Source organism: Myotis myotis, unplaced genomic scaffold (assembly GCF_014108235.1).
Source record: "Myotis myotis isolate mMyoMyo1 unplaced genomic scaffold, mMyoMyo1.p scaffold_m19_p_8, whole genome shotgun sequence".
In the NCBI taxonomy this organism is placed as follows: Eukaryota; Metazoa; Chordata; class Mammalia; order Chiroptera; family Vespertilionidae; genus Myotis; species Myotis myotis.
The window spans coordinates 51,281,635-51,303,740 of NW_023416390.1; the positions used below are offsets into that span (position 1 = coordinate 51,281,635).

General features: G+C 33.5%; 1 protein-coding gene across 1 annotated transcript in view; it reads left to right on the forward strand.

The window, feature by feature from the left end:
- The window catches only part of SCN3A (sodium voltage-gated channel alpha subunit 3), a 110,771-nt gene that overhangs the window by 65,872 nt on the left and 22,793 nt on the right, over positions 1 to 22,106 (forward strand). The window contains exons 15-20 of the mRNA XM_036320582.1: positions 31 to 269; positions 5,971 to 6,144; positions 7,112 to 7,468; positions 9,460 to 9,927; positions 20,217 to 20,337; positions 21,694 to 21,848. Coding sequence (XP_036176475.1) covers positions 31 to 269; positions 5,971 to 6,144; positions 7,112 to 7,468; positions 9,460 to 9,927; positions 20,217 to 20,337; positions 21,694 to 21,848 — 1,514 coding nt within the window. The remainder of the gene's footprint in view (positions 1 to 30; positions 270 to 5,970; positions 6,145 to 7,111; positions 7,469 to 9,459; positions 9,928 to 20,216; positions 20,338 to 21,693; positions 21,849 to 22,106) is intronic.

Below are 22,106 nucleotides of genomic sequence, written 5' to 3' on the forward strand. Positions count from 1 at the left end.
TTTACTAACTCTTCTTTATTCTTCTTCTAGAACTTGAAGAATCTAGGCAGAAATGTCCACCTTGCTGGTATAGATTTGCCAATGTGTTTTTGATCTGGGACTGCTGTGATGTATGGTTAAAAGTGAAGCATCTTGTGAATTTAATTGTGATGGACCCATTTGTTGATCTTGCCATCACTATTTGCATTGTCTTAAACACCCTCTTTATGGCCATGGAGCACTATCCAATGACTGGTCAATTCAGTAGTGTGTTGACTATAGGAAACCTGGTAAGTTTATTTGAAGTTTACTTAATTCCAGGAGTGGGGGATATAGACCAAAAAAGAAACCCATTTGTGCTGCATTGAAACAAAAAATATAGTCTTTTTTTCCCACAGGAAAAAAACCTAAAGAAATATTATAAAGACTCTCAGTGATAAGGTCTAAAATTCAACTACTTTGACTACTGATTGTTTATCAGGGGTGAGCAAACTTTTTGACTCGAGGGCCACAATGGGTTCTTAAACTGGACCGGAGGGCCGGAACAAAAGCATGGATGGAGTGTTTGTGTGAACTAAAATAAATTCAAAGTAAACATCATTACATAAAAGGGTACGGTCTTTTTTTTTTTAGTTTTATTCATTTCAAACGGGCCGGATCCAGCCCGCTGGCCGTAGTTTGCCCATAGCTGGTTTAGATCAACATCAGTCTGGTAGATAATGGTCTCACCAGTTGTAAACTTGTTAAAATTTTTACTATCATTCTTGCTGAAGATATCGGTCTAGCGAAACCATCAGATCTAAATCTAGCTCCATAAGCATGAATTTTAGCACATATAACCTCTTAAGAAATCATGTCCAATTAAAGGAACACACAGGTTAATTTCTGTATAATAGAGGGCATAGTTATTTCAAATTGAATTACCTAAAACAGCAATTTTCAACCCTTTTCATCTCATGACACACAAACGAATTACAAAAATTCTGTGGCACACCAAAAAAATTATTTTTGATGATCTGACAAAAAAATAAGTATAATTTTGATTCATTCACACTGATGGCTATTGTTGAGTTGGCTCCTGATATTTTTTAATTTGGCAATCTAAGGGGAAAGGGGCAGTATCCTGACTAAATAGTCAGGTATTGCATGTTTACAAAATTCTTGCCACACACCAGTGTGCTTCTGGCAGCACACCAGTTGAAAATTGCTGATCTAATGAAATGTTTCAGTAGTATTCACACAGAGAAGAAATAGTTGGTAAAATGCATTTGTAATTTAGCCAGTTTTGATTCAAATTACTAGAGCAGTCACCTATGTATGTGTGTTGACATGTACATTTCCTCCTAAATTACATAAAGAAATTGGAATGAATAAACAAGTAAGAAAAGTATTTTATTTAGTTTGTTAATCAAGATCTTCCTTTTGGCACAAAACGGAAAAAAACCTCTCAAACTAGCTTAAAGTGGGAAGAGGATGACTTGTGGAATGGAAAGGAAAGATAGACTACCAAACCACAGAAAGGTAATTTTGTAGTTGGGCTCCAAGAAATTGCTTTAACCAAGGGTTTTGATGTAGCCCAAATAATCATTGCATCTTTTGTCTCTAGTTCAGGAAATACGCTTATCATAGATCACTGGTTTTACCTCTTGTAACCTCTGCACTGAAAAAGGACTGGCTCTCTTTTCAGTTTCAGTTCAAATACTCTCATGACAGGGGAACTCTGGCATACCATGGATTAGATGCTCACTTCTGGTTTAAATCAGTCTGGCAGAGGGTGGAGCCATATGAAAACATGGCAGACTAATATAATCATACATGTGGAGGAGCAATCTCTAACAGAAGGTAGAAAGTACTGGGCAGACAGTTAAATAAAATTGCATAAACATCTATCCCCCAAAGTGGTTTCAATTCCACTGCCTTATTTGTTTCAATAGACCCCCACCAGATTCTTGAGCAATTCTCCATCTTTGGCACCTGTAATATTGATTTTTTTCTCTGATTGTTCTTTGATTTTTCTAATCAGTCCAACCCTACTTCTTTGCTTATGCTTATTACAGCTATGTCTTTCACTCAAGATTTGTACGTACTCAATAACTCTAGTAATTATTTACTCTTGTGATATAAGCTGTGTTCAAGTAAGTGCTATATTTCCAACTGCTACAGACCATGGTCAAGGACAACTTTAAATATAATAGATGACAGCTGAAAAATAATCTTTCTCTCAGTTTATTGAGAGTCCTAACAATATCACTTCACTTTTGTGTTACCTCTAGTAGTGGCCAACCTCAAAGATAGGAATCTTATAGCCACTCTAACTCCCTTTCCCCTATTTCTTAGTTGAAACGAAGACCCATTACTTCTTCATTCAAGGTATGTCTTTTTTAATCCTATAACTATTATTAAAATAACATTTTTAGTACTCGGTACTCAAGTGCTATTACCTTGCTAAAGTATCTATTTTCTGTAGTTGTGGGCCAACACCCTTTTCTGGTTTTTAAGACTCCCCTAATCCCATCTGAGCTCATCCTTCCTATACCATCTTGTTCTGCAGTGTTTCCTGATCTATCACCATCAGTCCCATCAGTATAGCCTTACCACTCTACCACACAAACACCACACACATTTTTATATAGTGACATAGAGGAAAATATCTCACTACTATCTACATTCACATTTAGAGTGTTCTGACTCAAATCACCTCATCTTAATTCTGCATATTTTTTAATGTTCAATTCCAGTCTTATCTCCTCTAATGATACTCAGGGCAATTAAACACTCTTTTCTTAACTCCAAATGCATTTGCAAATAAAACATGGTTGAATATTAAACACTTTCTTGCGGTATCATAATTCTTGATTTTCAAACCTATTATAAATTAGCTCAATGGCTGAAGTCATGCTCCACTTTTCTTTTGTATCTCCAACAGTGTTTACATGATTGTTGCTCAATAAACAACCAACTCATTGTTTCCTATCCAAAAGGGCTGATTCAGGTAGCAAGTTTTTGTGGAATAATGTGGGCTTTACAGTCTGGTGGAACTGGGTTTGACCTCATTGCCAGTGCTTACTAATAATGTAGCATCTGGACACGTATGATAAAACATCTGAGTCTTTGTTTTCTATTATTGAAACGGATGTAATACCCATCGTCCAGAGCTGTTGTGAAGGTCAAGTGAGGTACTGTGAAAACATTTAGCACTATGCCTGGCATCTAGCATGTGCTCAATAAACAATTTCCTCCCTCTAATATCTGCTATTAACCTTTCTTTGAAATACTGATGGAAATTAGCTCTTGTATTTTCCCCAGGATATCGGGATGTTAGGGAAGTTGAACAAATGAAGGAAGAAATTTGTCAGAGTGAGGCAGGAAGTTGAGATTTTATAGAATTCCAATGTTGAAGCAATTGAATATGGAAGCAAATGATAAGAGAGGCTTTATTATAGTATTAGCAAATGGAAAAGCACTAGACTAAAGCACCAAATCTGAGTCCAAGTCCAAGTGGTCATGCTAAATATCTGGGAGTTCCTGAAAAAGTTGGCGTAGATCTTTGGGCCTATTTTTCTCATGAGTACAATGTTTTGACTAGATAACTGTTCGTGCCCCACTTAGTTCTAAATTCTATGACTTTAGGAGTAGCAATGAGGATAATGAGGCAGGGAAGTGAGGCAGAAGACTGGTGACTGGTAAAACCATTGATAAACTGATGTTAATGATGGGGAAACAAGGCTCATCAAGATGGAGAGTGTGGATGACAGGAAACAGACCTGAATTAACTATTCAAGAACAGGGGAATGTGTAAACTGACAGTTTCTTCTGGTTGATAGTTCCTTATTATTATTAATAACATATAATATTCATAAAGAAGTTTATAGTTTAATTCCTCATATATCTTATTTTATTCCAAGAATTTTATACTAAATGTTTATATATGAAAACTACTATGTATTTCACACACATATGGAATATAAATATATATTTAATATGTAAGTAGATAAATAAAATATTCCTTACATCATTGGTGCTTAGCTGGCTTTTGACAGCATTATATACCTTGGATGGTTGCATTTCACATTTTGTGGGGTTTATAGTTTGCTCATTAAAATAATTTAGAATTCCTATGGACTAGTTTATTACTGTTCAAATGACTGCACACTGCCTTTTAAATAACAGCATAGAAGTTTGGGTTGAATTGGTTAACACAAGAATGTCTCATAAAATAATTGTACAACTTTCAGTCTTTACTTAGAACGTAAGTAAAGTTTACTTAGAAAGTAAAGTTTTTTCATCCTATTTCTGGGGCGTATAAAAATTATATCATTTCTCTGTTGGTTGGGTTGATTAAATTTGAGTATTAAGAGACCTCAAATTTCTATTGAGTTTCTCTAAGATGTTCTATTTTGGTTTTGGTTTTTATTGTGTTTTGATCATTAGTCCAAGAAATCCTCCAATCATTCATAGCAGGTTAGACAACCTCTTCATCACACAAACATTTCCAACTAACTTGTAACTATTTTCCCATGGAATAGAGGCAAAGATTTGTAGTTCCTAAAGATTTGTGATTACTTTTCTTGCTATAACTCTCATTGTAACCAGTGATTAAGGGTCTATGATATATCCTTATTCTGCTAAACCCGGAAGGGAACTCAGATCATGGTACCTGCTCTAAGGATCTTACAGGTTGTTTGAAAATATAAAAGCCTAAAGAAACACAATTAGCTAAAAAGATCACCTTATGATTTTCTGTAGGTAGAGATATTTGTAGTTCATCTACCTGGATAGCTTCTAACTCTTTCCTGGGTAGTTCAATATATTTCTATTAGTAAGCTGCCTATTTCAAATAGTAGTTGCATCTGAAGCTTTACATAAGAAATGCTATATGTATAAATCAGAACTTATTTTAGATTCACCAGGGGGAAAATAATCATGGTGAGTCATTCCATAAAATGAAAAAATAATCACATTTCAATGTACACTCAACAATGTATCTGAATTTTCATGTACCAAGCTTGCTTGAAATACATTTGAGTGAATAAATGATGAAATGGAGATTTTTTTTTTTCTGGATGGGTATTTTCTTTAGGTCATACTGTGACTGGGAAAATGAGATATTTGCTCCACTGACATATTAGTAAGAGTGGATAAAGATTTTTAATTAATATGATGTTTTAGGAAATAATTATGACTGTTATTTTGACAGAGTTTCTCCAAGGTAAAGGCTGACTTACCTTAGTAAATAGTAAGTTTTACTTTGAAGTCCTAAAATACAGCTTTTACTTATAGTTGTTTAAGAGAATTGCCTTAAAAGTTTCTTATTTTGCAAGAGTAATTTCATAACTCTTTGTGCCCTTGGGCCTCTTTGCCTACGGTTTTGAGTTAAGAAACAAATTTTGAGTTTGTTTTATTGTTTTTCTTTCTATTGTCAAATAGACATTCATGCAACCACTCAGATAATTTATTAGTCTTAATTATGGATGTGTGCATACTGAGGATGTTCTCCTACTGCTTTAATGAAATCTGCAGTTCCTTGTTCTATGAATCATTAACCTCAATTCTGAGGCATGCACCCAGAGATACTTATTATAAAACATTTGTGGCACACTCTTTCAGGAATTTTTCAGGAATTTTTCAGGAATTTTTATAAAATCATAGAAATAAGACATTGTCTCTTAAAAAACAAAAATCATGAACAAATTACTGTTTTTACTAAATTTAAAATATTTATGTGTAAATATTCCAATAACATAGATTTTTTTCTTAATGTAAAAATACTAAAAAAAAAATTGTGATTATAGAAGCATAGTGTACTAAAAATAGCGACAACTCCATAGCTGTTATTTGGTATCAAATTTAAAATGTGAACGATGAAATGTTTTAAAATCAGCATTTTCCTGAAAATCTATCAGATTTGTTAAATAAAACAAATCTATTTAAAATACTCCCCTGAAATAAAATGCTAAGCTTGTATCAAGTTGTCACATTTCTTTACTGTAGGTCTTCACTGGGATCTTCACAGCAGAAATGGTTCTCAAGATCATTGCCATGGATCCCTATTACTATTTCCAGGAGGGCTGGAATATCTTCGATGGCATTATTGTCAGCCTCAGTTTGATGGAGCTTGGCCTGTCCAATGTGGAGGGATTGTCTGTACTGAGATCATTCAGACTGGTATCTGCACATAGACCGTTTATATTTTCTTTTTCATTAACAGAAAATTTCTTCTGCAAGTGAATCAAAATGTATTTATAAAATATTTACTTTGAGTTTTAAATTTATACCAATATGTGTGGTAGTCTATGAAAATATATAAATGTTCTCTTTAAAATTAAGTGTGACTGTTTTCTAAGAATGATAAAAATGGTTGAAACACTTCATAATGATTAACTATGTAGGGCACATTTAAAAACATTTATGTGCTTCTAAAATTATGTTTTAAATTCCTTAACTTGTTTTTGCTTTAAAGTCTATACATAAATGCAAATAAAAACTTCAGGTCCCAATTAATCTTTGCTTTTTATCAACCTTATATTAGTGGGAGCTACATTAAAGGTACATGTAGGAAAATATTTGATAGCATCAGCACTTTAAACAATAGTAAAGCAAACTTTCTGAGGTCAGCTAACATTTTTTTAAAAAATATGTAAAATTTTGTTGGAAAATAAGTAAAATGTGTATTTTTTTCAAATGGACAGAGAGCTTTCTATAAGTTGTTTTTATCAAAGTAGTTTATTTTACTTTTATTTTATAAATGTGCAATAAGATATGTATTTCTTTTTACTCTCAGAAATATAGTATGAGGATGACATTAATTTGCTAAATTCATGTCTCTAATCAAAATATTAATTTGTTTTCATAGATGTATCTGTTGATGAATCAGAAATGTTTTATTTATCACATCTGAAATATTATATCTTTTTTACTTTTGCATTTAAATAATATTATGATTTGATTTGCAATTCCAATATTATTAACACCTTTTCCTGGATTTGAATTTGTTTCGTATGTTTTGAGATTTTTATATCCAAATTTGTATCCCACAGAGTTGGTCTACAATATAGTACACTAATTAAATGATGTTTAACTTCAAAATCTATATTGTGATTGCTGCTAAGAGTAGCTTTTCACTTGATTGCAGCTTCGAGTTTTCAAGTTGGCAAAATCCTGGCCCACCCTGAACATGCTCATTAAGATCATTGGCAATTCAGTGGGGGCTCTGGGTAACCTCACCTTGGTGTTGGCCATCATCGTCTTCATTTTTGCCGTAGTCGGCATGCAGCTCTTTGGTAAGAGCTACAAAGAATGTGTCTGCAAGATCTCCAGTGACTGTAAGCTCCCACGCTGGCACATGAATGACTTCTTCCACTCCTTCCTGATTGTGTTCCGCGTCCTATGTGGAGAATGGATAGAGACCATGTGGGACTGCATGGAGGTCGCTGGCCAAACCATGTGCCTTATTGTTTTCATGTTGGTCATGGTCATTGGAAACCTCGTGGTACGTATACATTGCAAATATTCATAATAAGAACAGACCAGCTGGCGTGGCTCAGTGGTTGAGCATCAACCTATGAACCAGGAGATCATGATTCGATTCCCAGTCAGGGCACATACCTGGGTTGCAGGCTCAAACCCCAGTGTGGAGCATGCAGGAGGCAGCCAATCACTGATTCTTTTCTCATCATTGATGTTTCTATCTCTCTCTCCCTCACCCTTCCCCTCTGAAATCAATAAAAATATATTATTTTTTAAAAAAGAACAAGATCAGACAGTAGCTAGGATGGTAGGCTTACACAATAGACAGATCTTTGGTTTTTCATCAATGACTTAGACTCAGATCCCAGTGCTGACACTCTAAGCATGGGCCAGTAACTTAAATTCTCAAGTTTCCAAACCATGAAACTGGAATAACAAAACTGAAATATTGTGGTTGCTATGATGATGAGATCTATCTGAAGTTTTTTTGGGGGGGAAATATTAGTGTTTTTCTTCAAGTAAATGTTTTTATAATCAAAAATATTTTATCATAATATTTTATAACCTGAATTATTTTTATCCTAATATTATTTTGATAAAATAATAATCTCCAATATATCTTAAAATACAACTATCTTGAAATCACTCTTTATAAGTTCAGAGTTCATATTGTTCACTTACTCAAGGGCGTAAGTTACACAGTACCAAATTTTGAAGACAAATTTCAATGAAATAGAGCATTATACTAGTATTTTTAGCTATATATTGTAATTATCCAAATGGCTTGGGAGGAACTAAATATATTCTTCCCTGTATATGCTTTCTAAAAGGAAAATAAAATTATTACAGTTTAAGTTACTCATACGAATGGACATTGACTAGATGTAAAAGACCTACTTTTGGCTCTGGCTTAAAAGTATGGATGTAAAAACACAATTTGTATATTTAGTTTTAATGATTAAATTTCTCAATCATGTGTAGACAAAGCATTTCTTTATATTATCATACTGGACTATGCCTTGAGAGGTACATTTCAAATGAGAATGCTTAAAATAATGTTGTGGAATACCTTTGAATAAGCAATTTTTTCAGAATAATAAATTAAGAAGCTCTATATTCTGAACAAAATTTGATAAAGAAATAAGGAAACAAACTGGGATTTTTTATTTTCATGTGTTTTCCTACCATGTAACATTTTTTTAACTCAGTAACTACATTTCAGGCTAAAAATATTCCTATAAATAAATTTCCTTTTGCATCAGTTATAATTAATTATTCTGTATTAGTCATATTTTATCTGATAATTAGATAATTTTCTCCATGTATCCCAGAGATACTCTCAGAGATAAGATTTCCTCATATTTTCTGTACAAAAAGAGGAAAGAGAAAAGTAATTTATGGGTCTAGCCTATGCCTTGGGATAATTTTAGATTTTTCTCCATCTGTTGAACTATTTGGACACAAATTTCAAAGCATATTTATGGGAAATGTATTATATAATTTGAATTTAGAAATTCCTGCTGTTATAAAAGTTTGTGGCTATTGGACAAAGGAATGTACATTTCAAGTATATTGTTTTAACATGTTGCTAGGCTATTAAACAAATAAATTCATTATTTAAACACAAAACTAGACATTCCCTATACAAACTGATAACATGAAGTAAAAATGACTAAGATGAAAATATCTACTTTTTTCTCATAGAGCTAAGACATAAAAATGGGATTTATTTTTCATTGACCACTCTGAGTAGACACAATTTAAATCTTAGAAGCTCTGCTTCCCCATTGTCCTCAGTAGGAAATAGATGGAGCTTGTTTTCCCATTCTGCCCTTACAGCAGACAGATGTCAGGTTCTTTTAAGTAGTACGTAATTAAGACATGGTGTCTAAAATACAGTAAGCAATGTAGAAGCATTTGATGAATTAATTTTAGCAAAGATCTATGAGTGTCTTAAGTTATTATAATAATGCATATTTCAATATTAATGTAACAATTCTTTTTTTCTTTTAGGTTCTGAACCTCTTTCTGGCCTTATTGTTGAGTTCATTTAGCTCTGACAACCTTGCTGCTACTGATGATGATAACGAAATGAACAATCTCCAGATTGCAGTAGGAAGGATGCAAAAGGGAATTGATTATGTGAAAAGTAAGATACGGGACTGTTTCCGAAAAACCTTTATTAGAAAGCCAAAAGTCCTAGAAATCCAGGAAGGCAACAAAATAGACAGCTGCATATCCAATAATACTGGAATTGAAATAAGCAAAGAGCTTAATTATCTAAAAGATGGGAATGGAACCACCAGTGGTGTAGGTACTGGAAGCAGTGTTGAAAAATATGTAATCGATGAAAATGATATGTCCTTCATCAACAACCCCAGCCTCACTGTGACAGTGCCAATTGCTGTTGGAGAGTCTGACTTTGAAAACTTAAATACTGAAGAGTTCAGCAGTGAGTCTGAACTAGAAGAAAGCAAAGAGGTAAGAATGCTTTTAAACTTTGTGTTGCCTTTCTTTGAATAACCAGGCAATAAGATTACTTAGTATTCTTATGTGTTTATGTTATTTAAAAGTATATTGGACATTATCTATGGTAATATTCAAAAAGTATAAAATATTCTTCATTGGGAAATTCAATCATAGGAATTCCAACTTTCCATAGAACATGTTCATTTTGAATAATTAATATTCATTTTCCTGATAGTTTGAAAGTCTAATTTAAAAATATGGCCTTCCAAAAAAGAGATGTTAACTAATACTTTCTATTCTGTACTAATTATGCTCTTTAGAAAAATCAAGGAACCATATTTTATTGATCATTGTGAAAGTGTCATCTCCTTACTTTCTATAATATATTAGGGTTTGCTACAGTTTTAATGTGAAAGTTTATGTAGTTTTTGTTCACCTCTGAAAGTTTTATTGCCTATGATACTGTGTTATTCATTTATGAAAGAGTTGTACATATTAGAAAGCTACAAATAGCACTGATTATATTTTGCCCAGTCGGTGATGAGCAAATCTTCCAGATGAACTTGAAAATACTAAGAACTACTTACAAAAGCTCTACTTGAAGATTACAGTTAAATTATAGATTCAAAAGCTACTTTTATTGTCATAGACTAGTTATTTAAAAGAAAAGAAAGTAGGGAATTTTTCCCACTTTATGATAAGAATTCAAAGGATACCATATTAGTAGCTTAATGGTATTAATTCTGCAGTATTGTGTTGTGGAGAACAGTATTAAAATTTTTACTATTACTTATTTGTGAACTTCTAATATACCAGTAAGAAATAAGTCTACCATGGAGTTATAAAAGAAAGTTTTAGTTTGAGGGCATAATATTGACGCCCCAGGAATCAGACCAGTGTTGTCTGATTTTGTGAGCATATTTTATAACTTTCTTTTTTAAATAACAGTAGCAACAGAATTTGTATAAGTAATAAGTAGTTGACAATATTACAAGTGATAGCTTTTTAATCTTTTTTAGGCATTTCATAACTGCTGATATATAACAGTAAGTTTGAAAATATTTTGGAAAGAGTAAAAATAGACATTAAATGATGCATAAGATTTTTTTCTCTGAATTCCACTCAAAGTCTACTTAGTGAATTCAATCCTAATCTATATGTTGCTCATTCTAGTAAAATAAGAAGTTAATTCTAATTTTTCATCTGTTATTGATTTATTTAAGAGGAGACACCAATTAATTAACAAACATTTATTGAATACTTTGATCAACTTAGCATTCTGCTGGATACCAAGAGTAAGAAAGAATTAAAAGAGCGCTCCATAACATAACCCCCTTCAGGGAAACCTCAACATCTTTGAGGAAGCTAACACTAACTCACAAAATAATTAAAGACATTAAAAAGATTAATCCTATAGCATTGAATAGAAGGGTGTGGGTATTAAGAACAGCAAGAACATAGTAAGTTGCTAAATGGAAGAGATAAAATTAAAACAGACCTCAAAGTCTGGGTCAAATATGCAAAGAGAAAGCAAAAAAGCAAAAACCTACTAAACTAAAGACAGAATTGAGAGTGAGCTTAATATTAAGGTGAGCCAGTGAAACAATCAACATGAATAAAGAATTGGTTGAGAAGATAGTGGAACATATTTTGAATGAGTTAGTTTCAGATTGCTCAGTCTTTGAAATAAGTTGATGAGTTTGGAATTGGTTGCATAGTCAATAAGAAGCTGTCTATATTGAAGCAGGGGAAAACCAACAGAAAAATGATGTTTTAGGAAATTTTATTTTGTATCAATGAGTTAAACAGTTTAGAGTGAGGGATAAGTGGGGTTGTGGTGGGGAATGTAGTAGCAATCATTTGATAGCAATGAGGTGAGGAAATTCTGGAGTAAGGGAGTAAGTGTGAGGGTTTGATAAACCCAATAAAAAATCTGGGAAATTGGAAAAATGGTAATGCCAATGTCTAAAACTCTTTGTAGAAAAGATCACCAGGCTTATATGGGAAGAGAAGGAATTTCATTATGCTATGCTGAAGTAGAAGTGACAATGTGTGGAACCAGAGGCTGGGTGAAAGGTCAGGGTTTAAAAATAGCTTCAAAAATGCAGATTCATAATTCTCTGATCCCTTGAAATTACAGGAGCTTACCGAAGAGGTAAGTACAAAGAAAAAATGAGGGAAGACAAGGGACCAGACTAGGTTGGGTTCAAAAAGAGCTAGAAAAGACAAAGAGCTGGAGAAATGTTTGCTACATTAATATCCCAGGTTTCATCACCTTGGCACCGTGAAAACTAAGTATCTTGAAACAGTTGCTTTCCATAATACTTCAAAAAACTCTGTAATGTCTGTAGATATCTCAAATGATTGCTTTGTAGAATACTACCTCACTGTCATGTCTTTTTAGTGGCTAAAAAATCATAAATTTGGAATAATGTGATACAATGTCTTCATTATCAAGTCCTAGAAAACATTTTGTTATCAGAACAAAAATTCCTTTATTGGGTGACTTTTTCAATAAGCATTCTCTCTTCTTTCAAGCTAATTTTGGATACATGGAATCTAATTACAGAATGTAATGAAATTGTTTAAAGTGTACAGAAAATAAGGTGGGAAAATGAATCAAAGTAAATATACAGTTAAATACTTTTACAAAGTTAGGATAAAATGGCAAAATATTTTGTGCAGTAAAATTAAATTCAACAGTAAATTTTATGTCAATGATTTTTAAAACTAGTACCAAAAAAATCCCTGGAAAGATAACAGGGCAATCAATTTTCATATATGCTCACACAAAAATTAAAAGTACACTTTTTTAAAACAAAAATCAGCATGTTCTAACATTATAGAGAAGATTTAAATAAATTTCAGCAAAGTTCAGTTTTGATTTTCTGAAAACTGCTGACATTGAACATATTTCAGGAGCACATTAATGTTAGCTGTGTTCTTTTTTTTAGTAATTATTGTGCACATGCATGCAAGCATGTGTGCATGCGTGCACACACACACACATATTCTCAAAGTGACATTTTGGCTCAAGTTTCTTAGTTATTGTTGTTGTTGTTGTTTTTTACCACAAGTAGCAAAAAAACATTGAGCTGTGCTTTGGAGAGCACAGTATCGTATCTCTTTGCTGACAAAGTGAGAAAACAAGCTAAACCCAGCAGAGTGATACATTTATCACAGAAAAAAAAAAAAAGGAAGAGAAGAAATTTTACATTTCATTTCTGCTTTAGGAAGAGGCAGTAAATTAATCATTAATGTAGATGGTGTATAAAACCTATCTAATCAACTCCTTTTATTGATTTTCATAATAAACTCTATCCAGCTGTAACACAGTTGGGGAGAAATTTTTAGATAAAAGTTTTTAGAGATAAAAAATGAATTGCTGTTATTATATAGTATATGATATATGATATATATGGACCACTAACAAACAGTCTGGTATGAAAATAAACATAAAGCTTTGCATGAAAAAAATGTAAGAAAATTTAAGGTACAGATTTCAAAATAGCGATCTTTTTCTTTTTGAATAGTCTGGAATTACACAAATATTGTGACAAGATATAACATATAATTCTGTTCATTTTTATCTTTTTTCAAGTTTCCATAAGCATGATTTCTTTGAATTTTTTATAATTATCAATTTTGACAATTTAGTCCTTAAAAGGTTTCATTGTCTTCTTAGGTAAAGGATATAGAATAAATGCTCTTAAGAGTCATATTTGAAGTTGAATTCCAAAGCACAATCTAGCATTATCCTGCTGTGACCTTCACTGCTTACCATTCTTACTTCTCACAGGGGTAAAATCGAGCGGGAGCCATCAAGAATGCAGCTCTGGGGGTTTTTAACCAGCCAGAGGCTCGTGCCACCACTTTTACCCAGGTTACCCAAGCAAGTGTACAAGTACAATTACTTACTAAATGAATCTTGACTGGCCTGCATGCTACTCAGCTATGTTCCTTCCCCTGCCGTGGCAAGGAACTGCTAGACATGCTCAGCTGCTCTCTGCTGAATCGTGTGACACATCACAGCATGGTCAGCTACACGGGCAGCCTCAACATCATATCTGGTTCTGCTAATGAGTTTTCCAGTTTAGTCCCTGTACACTTTTAAAAGCAATAATTGCATGATCATAGGATTTATATCTATTTTAAAACATGATAGGAATGTTTAAAGTTCAAGATAGTCAAGAACTTGAGGGCATGCATTTTTATTTATTTATCTGCTTTTATTTCGTTAAAGTAAGACCACAACTTTTTGTTGTTGATTCAGCCCTTATAAGTCAATTGTATTACCAAAATGAGACTCACATAGATGTTTAATTAGTGCTTCCATATTCAGATCTGTAAGGATAATTTTCCATCCATCCAACCCATGTGCTCCAAATGGAAATGTTTGTTTTCATGTGTTTTGGGATAAGCTCTTTTAAAAGAAGACTAGGGTGATCATAAGTTTTTGGATATGAAGGGCCATAGTCTGTATGCATTTGGGCACTACATATCTTGGATTTCATGTAGTTTAGAAAAGTTGTTAAATCATATGTCTGCAAAGCCCTAAGTGATCACTGTAAAGTAATTAAAAGGAGGAAAGCATCATTATATGGGGAAGAAAAAGTTCCTTGTGTCTTGATCATTAAGTAATTGGCCCAGTGTACCCATTTTTTAAAAATTTCCCTGATCTACATTAATTTCTCCCTAAAATGTTCTACCCAAAACTGAGCAGGCAAAAAAAAAAGAGTTGGAAAATTTCCTACTTTTGAATATTAATTATAGTTTTATGAAGAGTAAAGGGCATCTCCCAAAATTACTGTAGGTTTGTGGATTAACTAAATGTCTAGCTTATTCTCTTGACTCAACTTTTTCCTGTTGATATCATTGCTTATTGGAGCCTGAGTGAGGGTTTTGGGAAAGAAATTATAAAGCAAAAGTGAGAGGTTTATGAATATTGGCAATTTTCAAGGCTCTTGGTGAAAAATGATATTTAAGTAGAGTTTAGAGTTGTTTCTAGGTTTAATTTATAAATACTTTCTTATTCTTTAGAGATAACTGATAATTAGCTGTAGACTGGAACAAATTCAGAAATAAGATTATTAGTGAAAAATAGAAAAAAAAAATGCAGTCCCAGGTGATTTATGCATTTTTTTAATTTAAAATGACCGAATGTGAGGTGTCTCTTACAGAAGCACAGACGGGTGTGTGAATAGCCATTTTAGAGAACTGTTCTGGTGCTTTAGTATATTTCTGCTGAAATTACTCAATGAAGACTGGTTTAGATGACAATTCTTTGTGGATCTTCTCAAGATAAACCAGCCTTTTCTTCTGCCCTCTTGATGCCCCTTTACTTTATCCTTCAATTACCACATAATTATTTTTAGTTTCATATATTCTGTCCTTATTAAGTCTACTTTAAAAGGAGTCTAGGGGGGATTGCACATTTTAAATGTTGAGGCCAAACCAAATACAGGTGATTTATATTTTTAACCATTCAAAAAGTGGTCCATCAAAGAGAACTATTGGTTCTAGTTGTGTACTTCCTGCCTTGGATAAGCAACCCAGTGGTCTCAACTATGTGGCTACCTGTTCGTCAAGTGAAATGTCTTCATTCAAGATATGGATATGCATATCCAAAAGATCAGACTAAGGCCCGATAGTATGTCTGACCAAAAAATTTTCCTCTTCTACTTACAAGACAAAACCCAGAAGGGGTTTTGAGGTCAATGGCTAGATTTTAAAGGCAATCTGTAATGGCTGAATCTTTTATTTTCGCCTCTTGATTCATACAGCAGTTTGTGAGAGTCAAACATTTGTTAGCTGATTGAAAACAAATGAAATGTGAGCGCATTTCAGTGGAAGTAGGCCAGTTGCTAACATTCTCTTCTATCTCTGAAAGTTAAATTTCATTATTTAATTGGATAAAAATCAAGAGGAACATTCATCATAAGGGGAGGATTTCTATATAAGTTCATGCTCTCAAGGGAAAACATGGTCTCATGGCTTTCCTGGGCGCTGATTCTGGTATTTCTGATGAGTGGTACTTGTAATTAATCTTCTTGAAAACTTCATGTTCAGGTACCATGTCTTTGAGCGCATGGTTCTTGGATCAGCGTGCAGCTTCCACAGCATTGCGCCAGGCTTCTGCTACAGCCAGGCATGTGTTCTGCGGCTGAATTAGGCCTGGAGAATGTTGCATCTTAAAACCTGCTTTCCAGTGTGCATTTGTACAGCATAAGCCATCATCCCTCTGTAGACTCGGTAATTTCTGCAAGGGATGGGAGAGTCTAATCTTAAGTGCCATACAATTTAGGAGGAGCAGGAAGAAAATAGTACAAGGAAACAAGTCTCGGCTTGTACTATGTGGCTTTATATGAAAGCATAAGCATTGCATCGTTATGCCTATAGAGCTAATCATGTTTTTCAAACTACTTCAGAACAAGTATTAATTTTAGTTATTTAGTACAGTCATTAAGCTCCTTAATATGAAAAAATTCATTTCAGGTTTTCTTTGCTTTTTTTTATATCGTTGTAGTATCACAGCTATGGCAATATAGAGAAAGTAAGTTCTTTTTTGTATTTATCACCATTCACTTGCTTTTAAATCAGTTACATGTGTTTAAATAGCCATCCTAGAAGTCATTTGGGTTTGGCCAAGATAAAATGTATTATAAACTACCCTCTACCAGAGTATGAATGTCAAAGAGTTGAACTTAGAAAATGTTTAGATTATGTAGATAGTATTTTCTCAATGTATAGAATTTTAAATGCTTAACTAGTTACCTGGGGTATAAAATCATGATTTAAAACCACAGCAATAAAATTCTTTATGGATCCAGTGAATAGAGCATATAAGGAAGTACCTCATAATCGGTAAGTTGTTATAATGTAATGACAGTCTAAGCTTTAATTATAAATGCAGGTAAATTTACAACTTTTATGTAGTTGATATAATATTTTGATAACTTTCCTATGAAAAATTTGGGCCTATGAAGATTATAATATGAAAAAGCCTGATTCTTTAATTTAAGAATTAATCTTATATCAACCTCAATAGGGAAAGGAGCTTCCCACAGAACACTTTTTAGTGAAACGAACACTAACCTACCAACTATGTTTGAAGCTTTGGTGCATGAGGGTCTACAGATCTCTGAACATTCCTTAAGGAGCTTTACAGATTGTAAGTTTAAAGAACTTATCCTTAGAATCAGAAAATTCCTGGATAACAGTGAAGCGATTCTCATTGTAAAATAGGTTTGGGAAGAGAAGGCATGCAGAATTTTTTCCTTTTCTGTTTTCAAAAAACATGTTATGTCTCACAATACCAAGTGGATAAGGTGAACTAACTCACTACTGAACCTCTTTACATTATGATTTTGAATGCATAGTCTCTAGAGCCATTTAGAAAATTAAAATTATGTGTATCCAAATATGTTAATCACATTCACCAACATTTATAATCCAAAGACAGTACCATAACAAAAATATGTATTGAGGTCAAAACTTAGTAAACAGTAGATCCAGTTGTCATTCAGATTAGCAGTTACTATTACTGGTGCTGTGAAGAGTTTGCTTTAAATAAGTATTTGTATTTAAATATAAGACATAATATAGAGCAGACAAATATTATGAAAAACAATAAACATCTTAGAGTCATATGAACAGTGCTAAAATGAGAAGTGAAGGGTGAGTATATTTTCAAAAGTTTTCAAATAGGAAAGTACATGTGTATTTATGTGGGTATATACATATATACTATTAATTTCTTCTCTCAGATTTATTTATTGAGTGATTGAGTGTTTGCCAATATTTTAGAGAAACATTTTTGAAATATGTTATCACTAAATATTAATTAAATAATTCCTATTTATGCAGAAAAATGTGTTTCCTAATACAATTAAATAAGCTCTGTTAAGACAATAATTATTTATCGAAATGGAGAGATGAAATTATCTAAATACTATAATTCTGTCTGTAAGAGAAACGCAGCCCAGCTGGTGCCGCTCAGTGGTTGAGTGTTAAACTGTGATCCAGGAGGTCACAGTTTGGTTCCTAAGCAGGTCACATGCCCAACTGTGGGCTTGATCCCTAGTAGTGGGTGTGCAGGGGGCAGCCAATTGAAGATTCTCTCTCATCACTGCTGTTTCTATCTCTCTCTCTCTCCCTTCCTCTCTGAAATCAATAAAAATATATTTCCAAAAAAAAAAGAGTAACATAGAAATATAATTATTCATTTATTCACTCTTCATAAACTCAACAACAGTATTGTCTATTTTGTGCTTGGATTGTCTGGTATGTGTGTGTGTGTGTGTGTGTGTGTGTACATTTTGGTATATATGTTTTTGTATATGTACATAAATTATGATTTTGTCTGTGGTAATTTAGATATCTAGATATCTAGATATCTATATCTATCTATATCTATATCTATATCTATATCTATATCTATATCTATATCTATATCTATGAACATATTTGGTGAAAACAAACAAGTAAAATGGACTAACCATTCTATGAAATTTAGTGTGGAGAAATAATGCAAGAAATAAAGGCTTCATGGGAGATGGACCATGACTAGGCTCAAAATAAATCATTGAGCTTGGACTGGCCAAGAGGAAGAAGCATGAAACTTTTTATAAGTAAACTCAAAAAATATTTGTTTTTTTACTGGTTTTTGTTTGCAGTTGTGATGTTATCATATTATGCAACTATGATATTCTTGCTAACACTCATTAAACATTACAGTGTCCAACCCCATAAAACAGTGAAATTAGAAGGGGAGAGTTGTTGCCAAGTCTAAATAATTATCCAGCATTTTCTTCATAATACCAGAATCGGCTACAATTCTATCCAGCAATAGCTTTCCTGGGATTTTCTTAAAAGAATAATGATATTAAAAGAAAAGAAAAGTCCTCGAAGAAAATATGTCCACCTCTCCAAAAAATAGAGAATTTTAATGGTAAAATTCTTGTACTATAATGATCCTATGAACCATCAGCCCAAAATGATGGCTTCGCTTCTCTTTGTAGCATAATCCAGGATAGGAGGTATTTCATTATAGAATTATATTTTGACTTAATTTTCATAATCTATTTAGTTGCACCTGGTTAACTTCACCCTCAAAGTAACATCACAAAAAGTATCATCTGGATACTACTCTTCAATTAGGTCGCATTATAACATATCAAACTATATTTGCACTATGATTTCAGTAAATCAAGAATTTTGAATCAAATTTTCTCCTGCACTTAGGAAGACATTTAGGCGTATTTTAGTAGCACATTAACTCTTTCAGAAGGCCAGGGCAGAGTGACCCTTCCATTCAGCTACTAAAGCTAATGGAGGCTTTGAAACCATTAAGATGACCATGCACCATTCTTTCATTCTGAAAGCTTTACATTGCCTAGGTTTTGCTGTATGTCATGTCTTTGCATCAGTTTTCATAAAATGTTGCACATCCATAATGTCTTCCTAAGTGACCTCAGAGTACTTATTAGATATTTATTATTGTAACATTAAAGTGGTTCTTGCTAGCCACGTAGCATGTCACAGTGATTTATTTAATGGAAAGATCCACAGCCCGATCACATGTTGAATTAAAAATGTGCTCCTAATAAGTCACAACAAATTCTGAACAATGTCATTTATAAAGAAATTCCCATTTATAAATCTTTAGCAAATATTAAACAGGAGAGAGAGAAAGAGAGATCATTTTTCTGCTAGTAAAGAAGTAAAGTAAGAAGAAGATTATGTAAGTCAGAGAAAAATATAGCTCGAAATTGAAGTATAATGACTTTGACTAATGTTAATGAGCCATTCTTCCTTTCTAAAATTACAGAAACATGGACAGTAGTACAGACAACTGGTAATGTTCTTTGCCCTCTGAAAATTTCCATTGGAAGAGGTGGAAATTTAGAATTTGACTTGATACATTTTAATTAATATAATCAGTAGTGGATGCCAGCATGCCAAACTTTTATCAAACTATTCTTGAGTTGGCCTGAGTATTGATGAGTTAAATGCTTTTCATGTGGCATTCATATGTAGAGATCATAAAACTAGTTAACCGGTATAACCCATCTTTCCCAGTCACCCACATTGAATGCTGTCTAAACTTTATTTTCTCTGAAGTAAGTCAGTAGTTACATTGTTTTGAATAGGACTTTAATTATGTTAAATTATTAGTACATAATCATCAGTAATGTTAATGGAGTCAAATACCATTTTATTCACACTATGACAGAGCATTTCCAAATTAACTAATAAAAGGGGAGAGAAATCACATCTTTGCAATGGGGTTTTGTTTCCAGAAATTAAATGGAACCAGCTCCTCTGAAGGAAGCACCGTTGATGTTGCTCCTCCCCGAGAAGGTGAACAAACTGAGGTTGAACCTGAAGAAGACCTTAAACCAGAAGCTTGTTTTACTGAAGGTAAACTAGCTCTAATGCGATTAAATGTAATCTCCCTTCTTTCCTTACAGAGACTGAATATACCTCATTTGACAGAAATATTTCAAAGAAATGAAGGCATGTTTATCCTTGCTTTCCTCTTTTCTTCCAAAAAGTTAATTTATCTATATTTCCGGATTGTATTATAGCAGTGGCCACGCCTGTGCAATTAAGATGATTTGACATGTCTTTTTTTTTCCCCTCCAGAATATGGAAAAGTTAACCTTATGAGATAAATGGCATTCTGGAATGTCATCTCACTGATACAGCAATGCCTTCAGACTCCATTGTTAGTGTGGTGATTTGATTTATAGCTGCTGTAATTACACCCCATTCCGCCCTGGCCGGGTTAGCTCAGTGGATAGAGCAACCCAGGTTTGATTCCAGTCAAGGGCATGTATCTTGGTTGCAGGCTCCTCCCCGGCCTGGGCCCTGGTAGGGGCTCATGCAAGAGGCAACCAATTGATGTGTTTCTCTCACATCGATGTTTCTGTCTTTCCCTCTCTCTCCCACTCTCCCTAAAAATCAAATGTCCTTGGGTGAGGATTAACAAAAGAAAGAAAGAAATTTAATTACACCCCATCCCTTACAGTTTCAAATGTGCTTAATTTGTGCTGTGACCAGAGCTGTTAGGGGCTATAGCTGTGTTGTAGAGCTTTGTCAGGGAGAACAGTAGTTGTTCTCACAGCAACCACTACAGCATCTTGCTTATAAATCAATAGAGATTTGCTGATTCAGTGTGATTGAATTAAATCTGATGAGGAGAAGCTCAGAGAGTTAGAGCAGAAGAGTAGATGGAAGTTTGAAATACAGTAACATGAAAGCAAAGAGGGGGAAGACAAAGGAATAGAGATACTGACTGACAAGATGAGTCATAGGTGTGACTAAGAAAAGCACTGAGGCTGAAAATAAATTAGCTTGGAAAAACTGACAGTGGCCAATACTGGGGAACACATAGGGATTCTCTGTGCATGAAAAAATGGGAAATGAAAATCCAGGATCGCATCAAAAAAGAAATAAGCAATTTGAACATGTAGTTTTTCCCTAATCCTGACAAGTGCTATTTTCATCAATGGCCTTGAGGCAGAGAGATCCTAACTAGCGTTAAAGAACGAACCCATTTATACTTACGCAACTTTTGGTAAAGTAATTCCTTGAATTCTAGGAATTGATGATTCATTATACTGGAGGGGTGCTGAAGATAACTAGGTAATGAAGTAACCAGTTACCCTATAAAATGATGATTTAAGACTGAGATGGGAGTAACAAAATTTATTTTTTCCTAATTAAGAGTAAAAGTTATTTTCCTAACTTATTTCATTTACTCTTATCTTTTAGGATGTATTAAAAAGTTTCCATTCTGTCAAGTAAGTACAGAAGAAGGCAAAGGAAAGGTCTGGTGGAATCTTCGGAAAACCTGCTACAGCATTGTTGAACACAACTGGTTTGAGACTTTCATTGTCTTCATGATCCTCCTTAGTAGTGGTGCTTTGGTAAGTCAAATGCATGTTGACAAGAATCAGGTCTTAGTAAAATAGCTTATTCTCCGAAAATACCAAAAGCATACACTGAGTTTAAAAAACAAATGAGCCCTAGCCGGAGTGGCTCAATGATTGAGAGTCTACCAATGAACCAGGAAGTCACTATTCAATTCCTTATCAGGGCACGTGACTGGGTTATGAACTCAGTCCCCCAATGGGGGGTGTGTAGGAGGTAGCCAATCTATGATTCTCTCTCATCATTGATGTTTC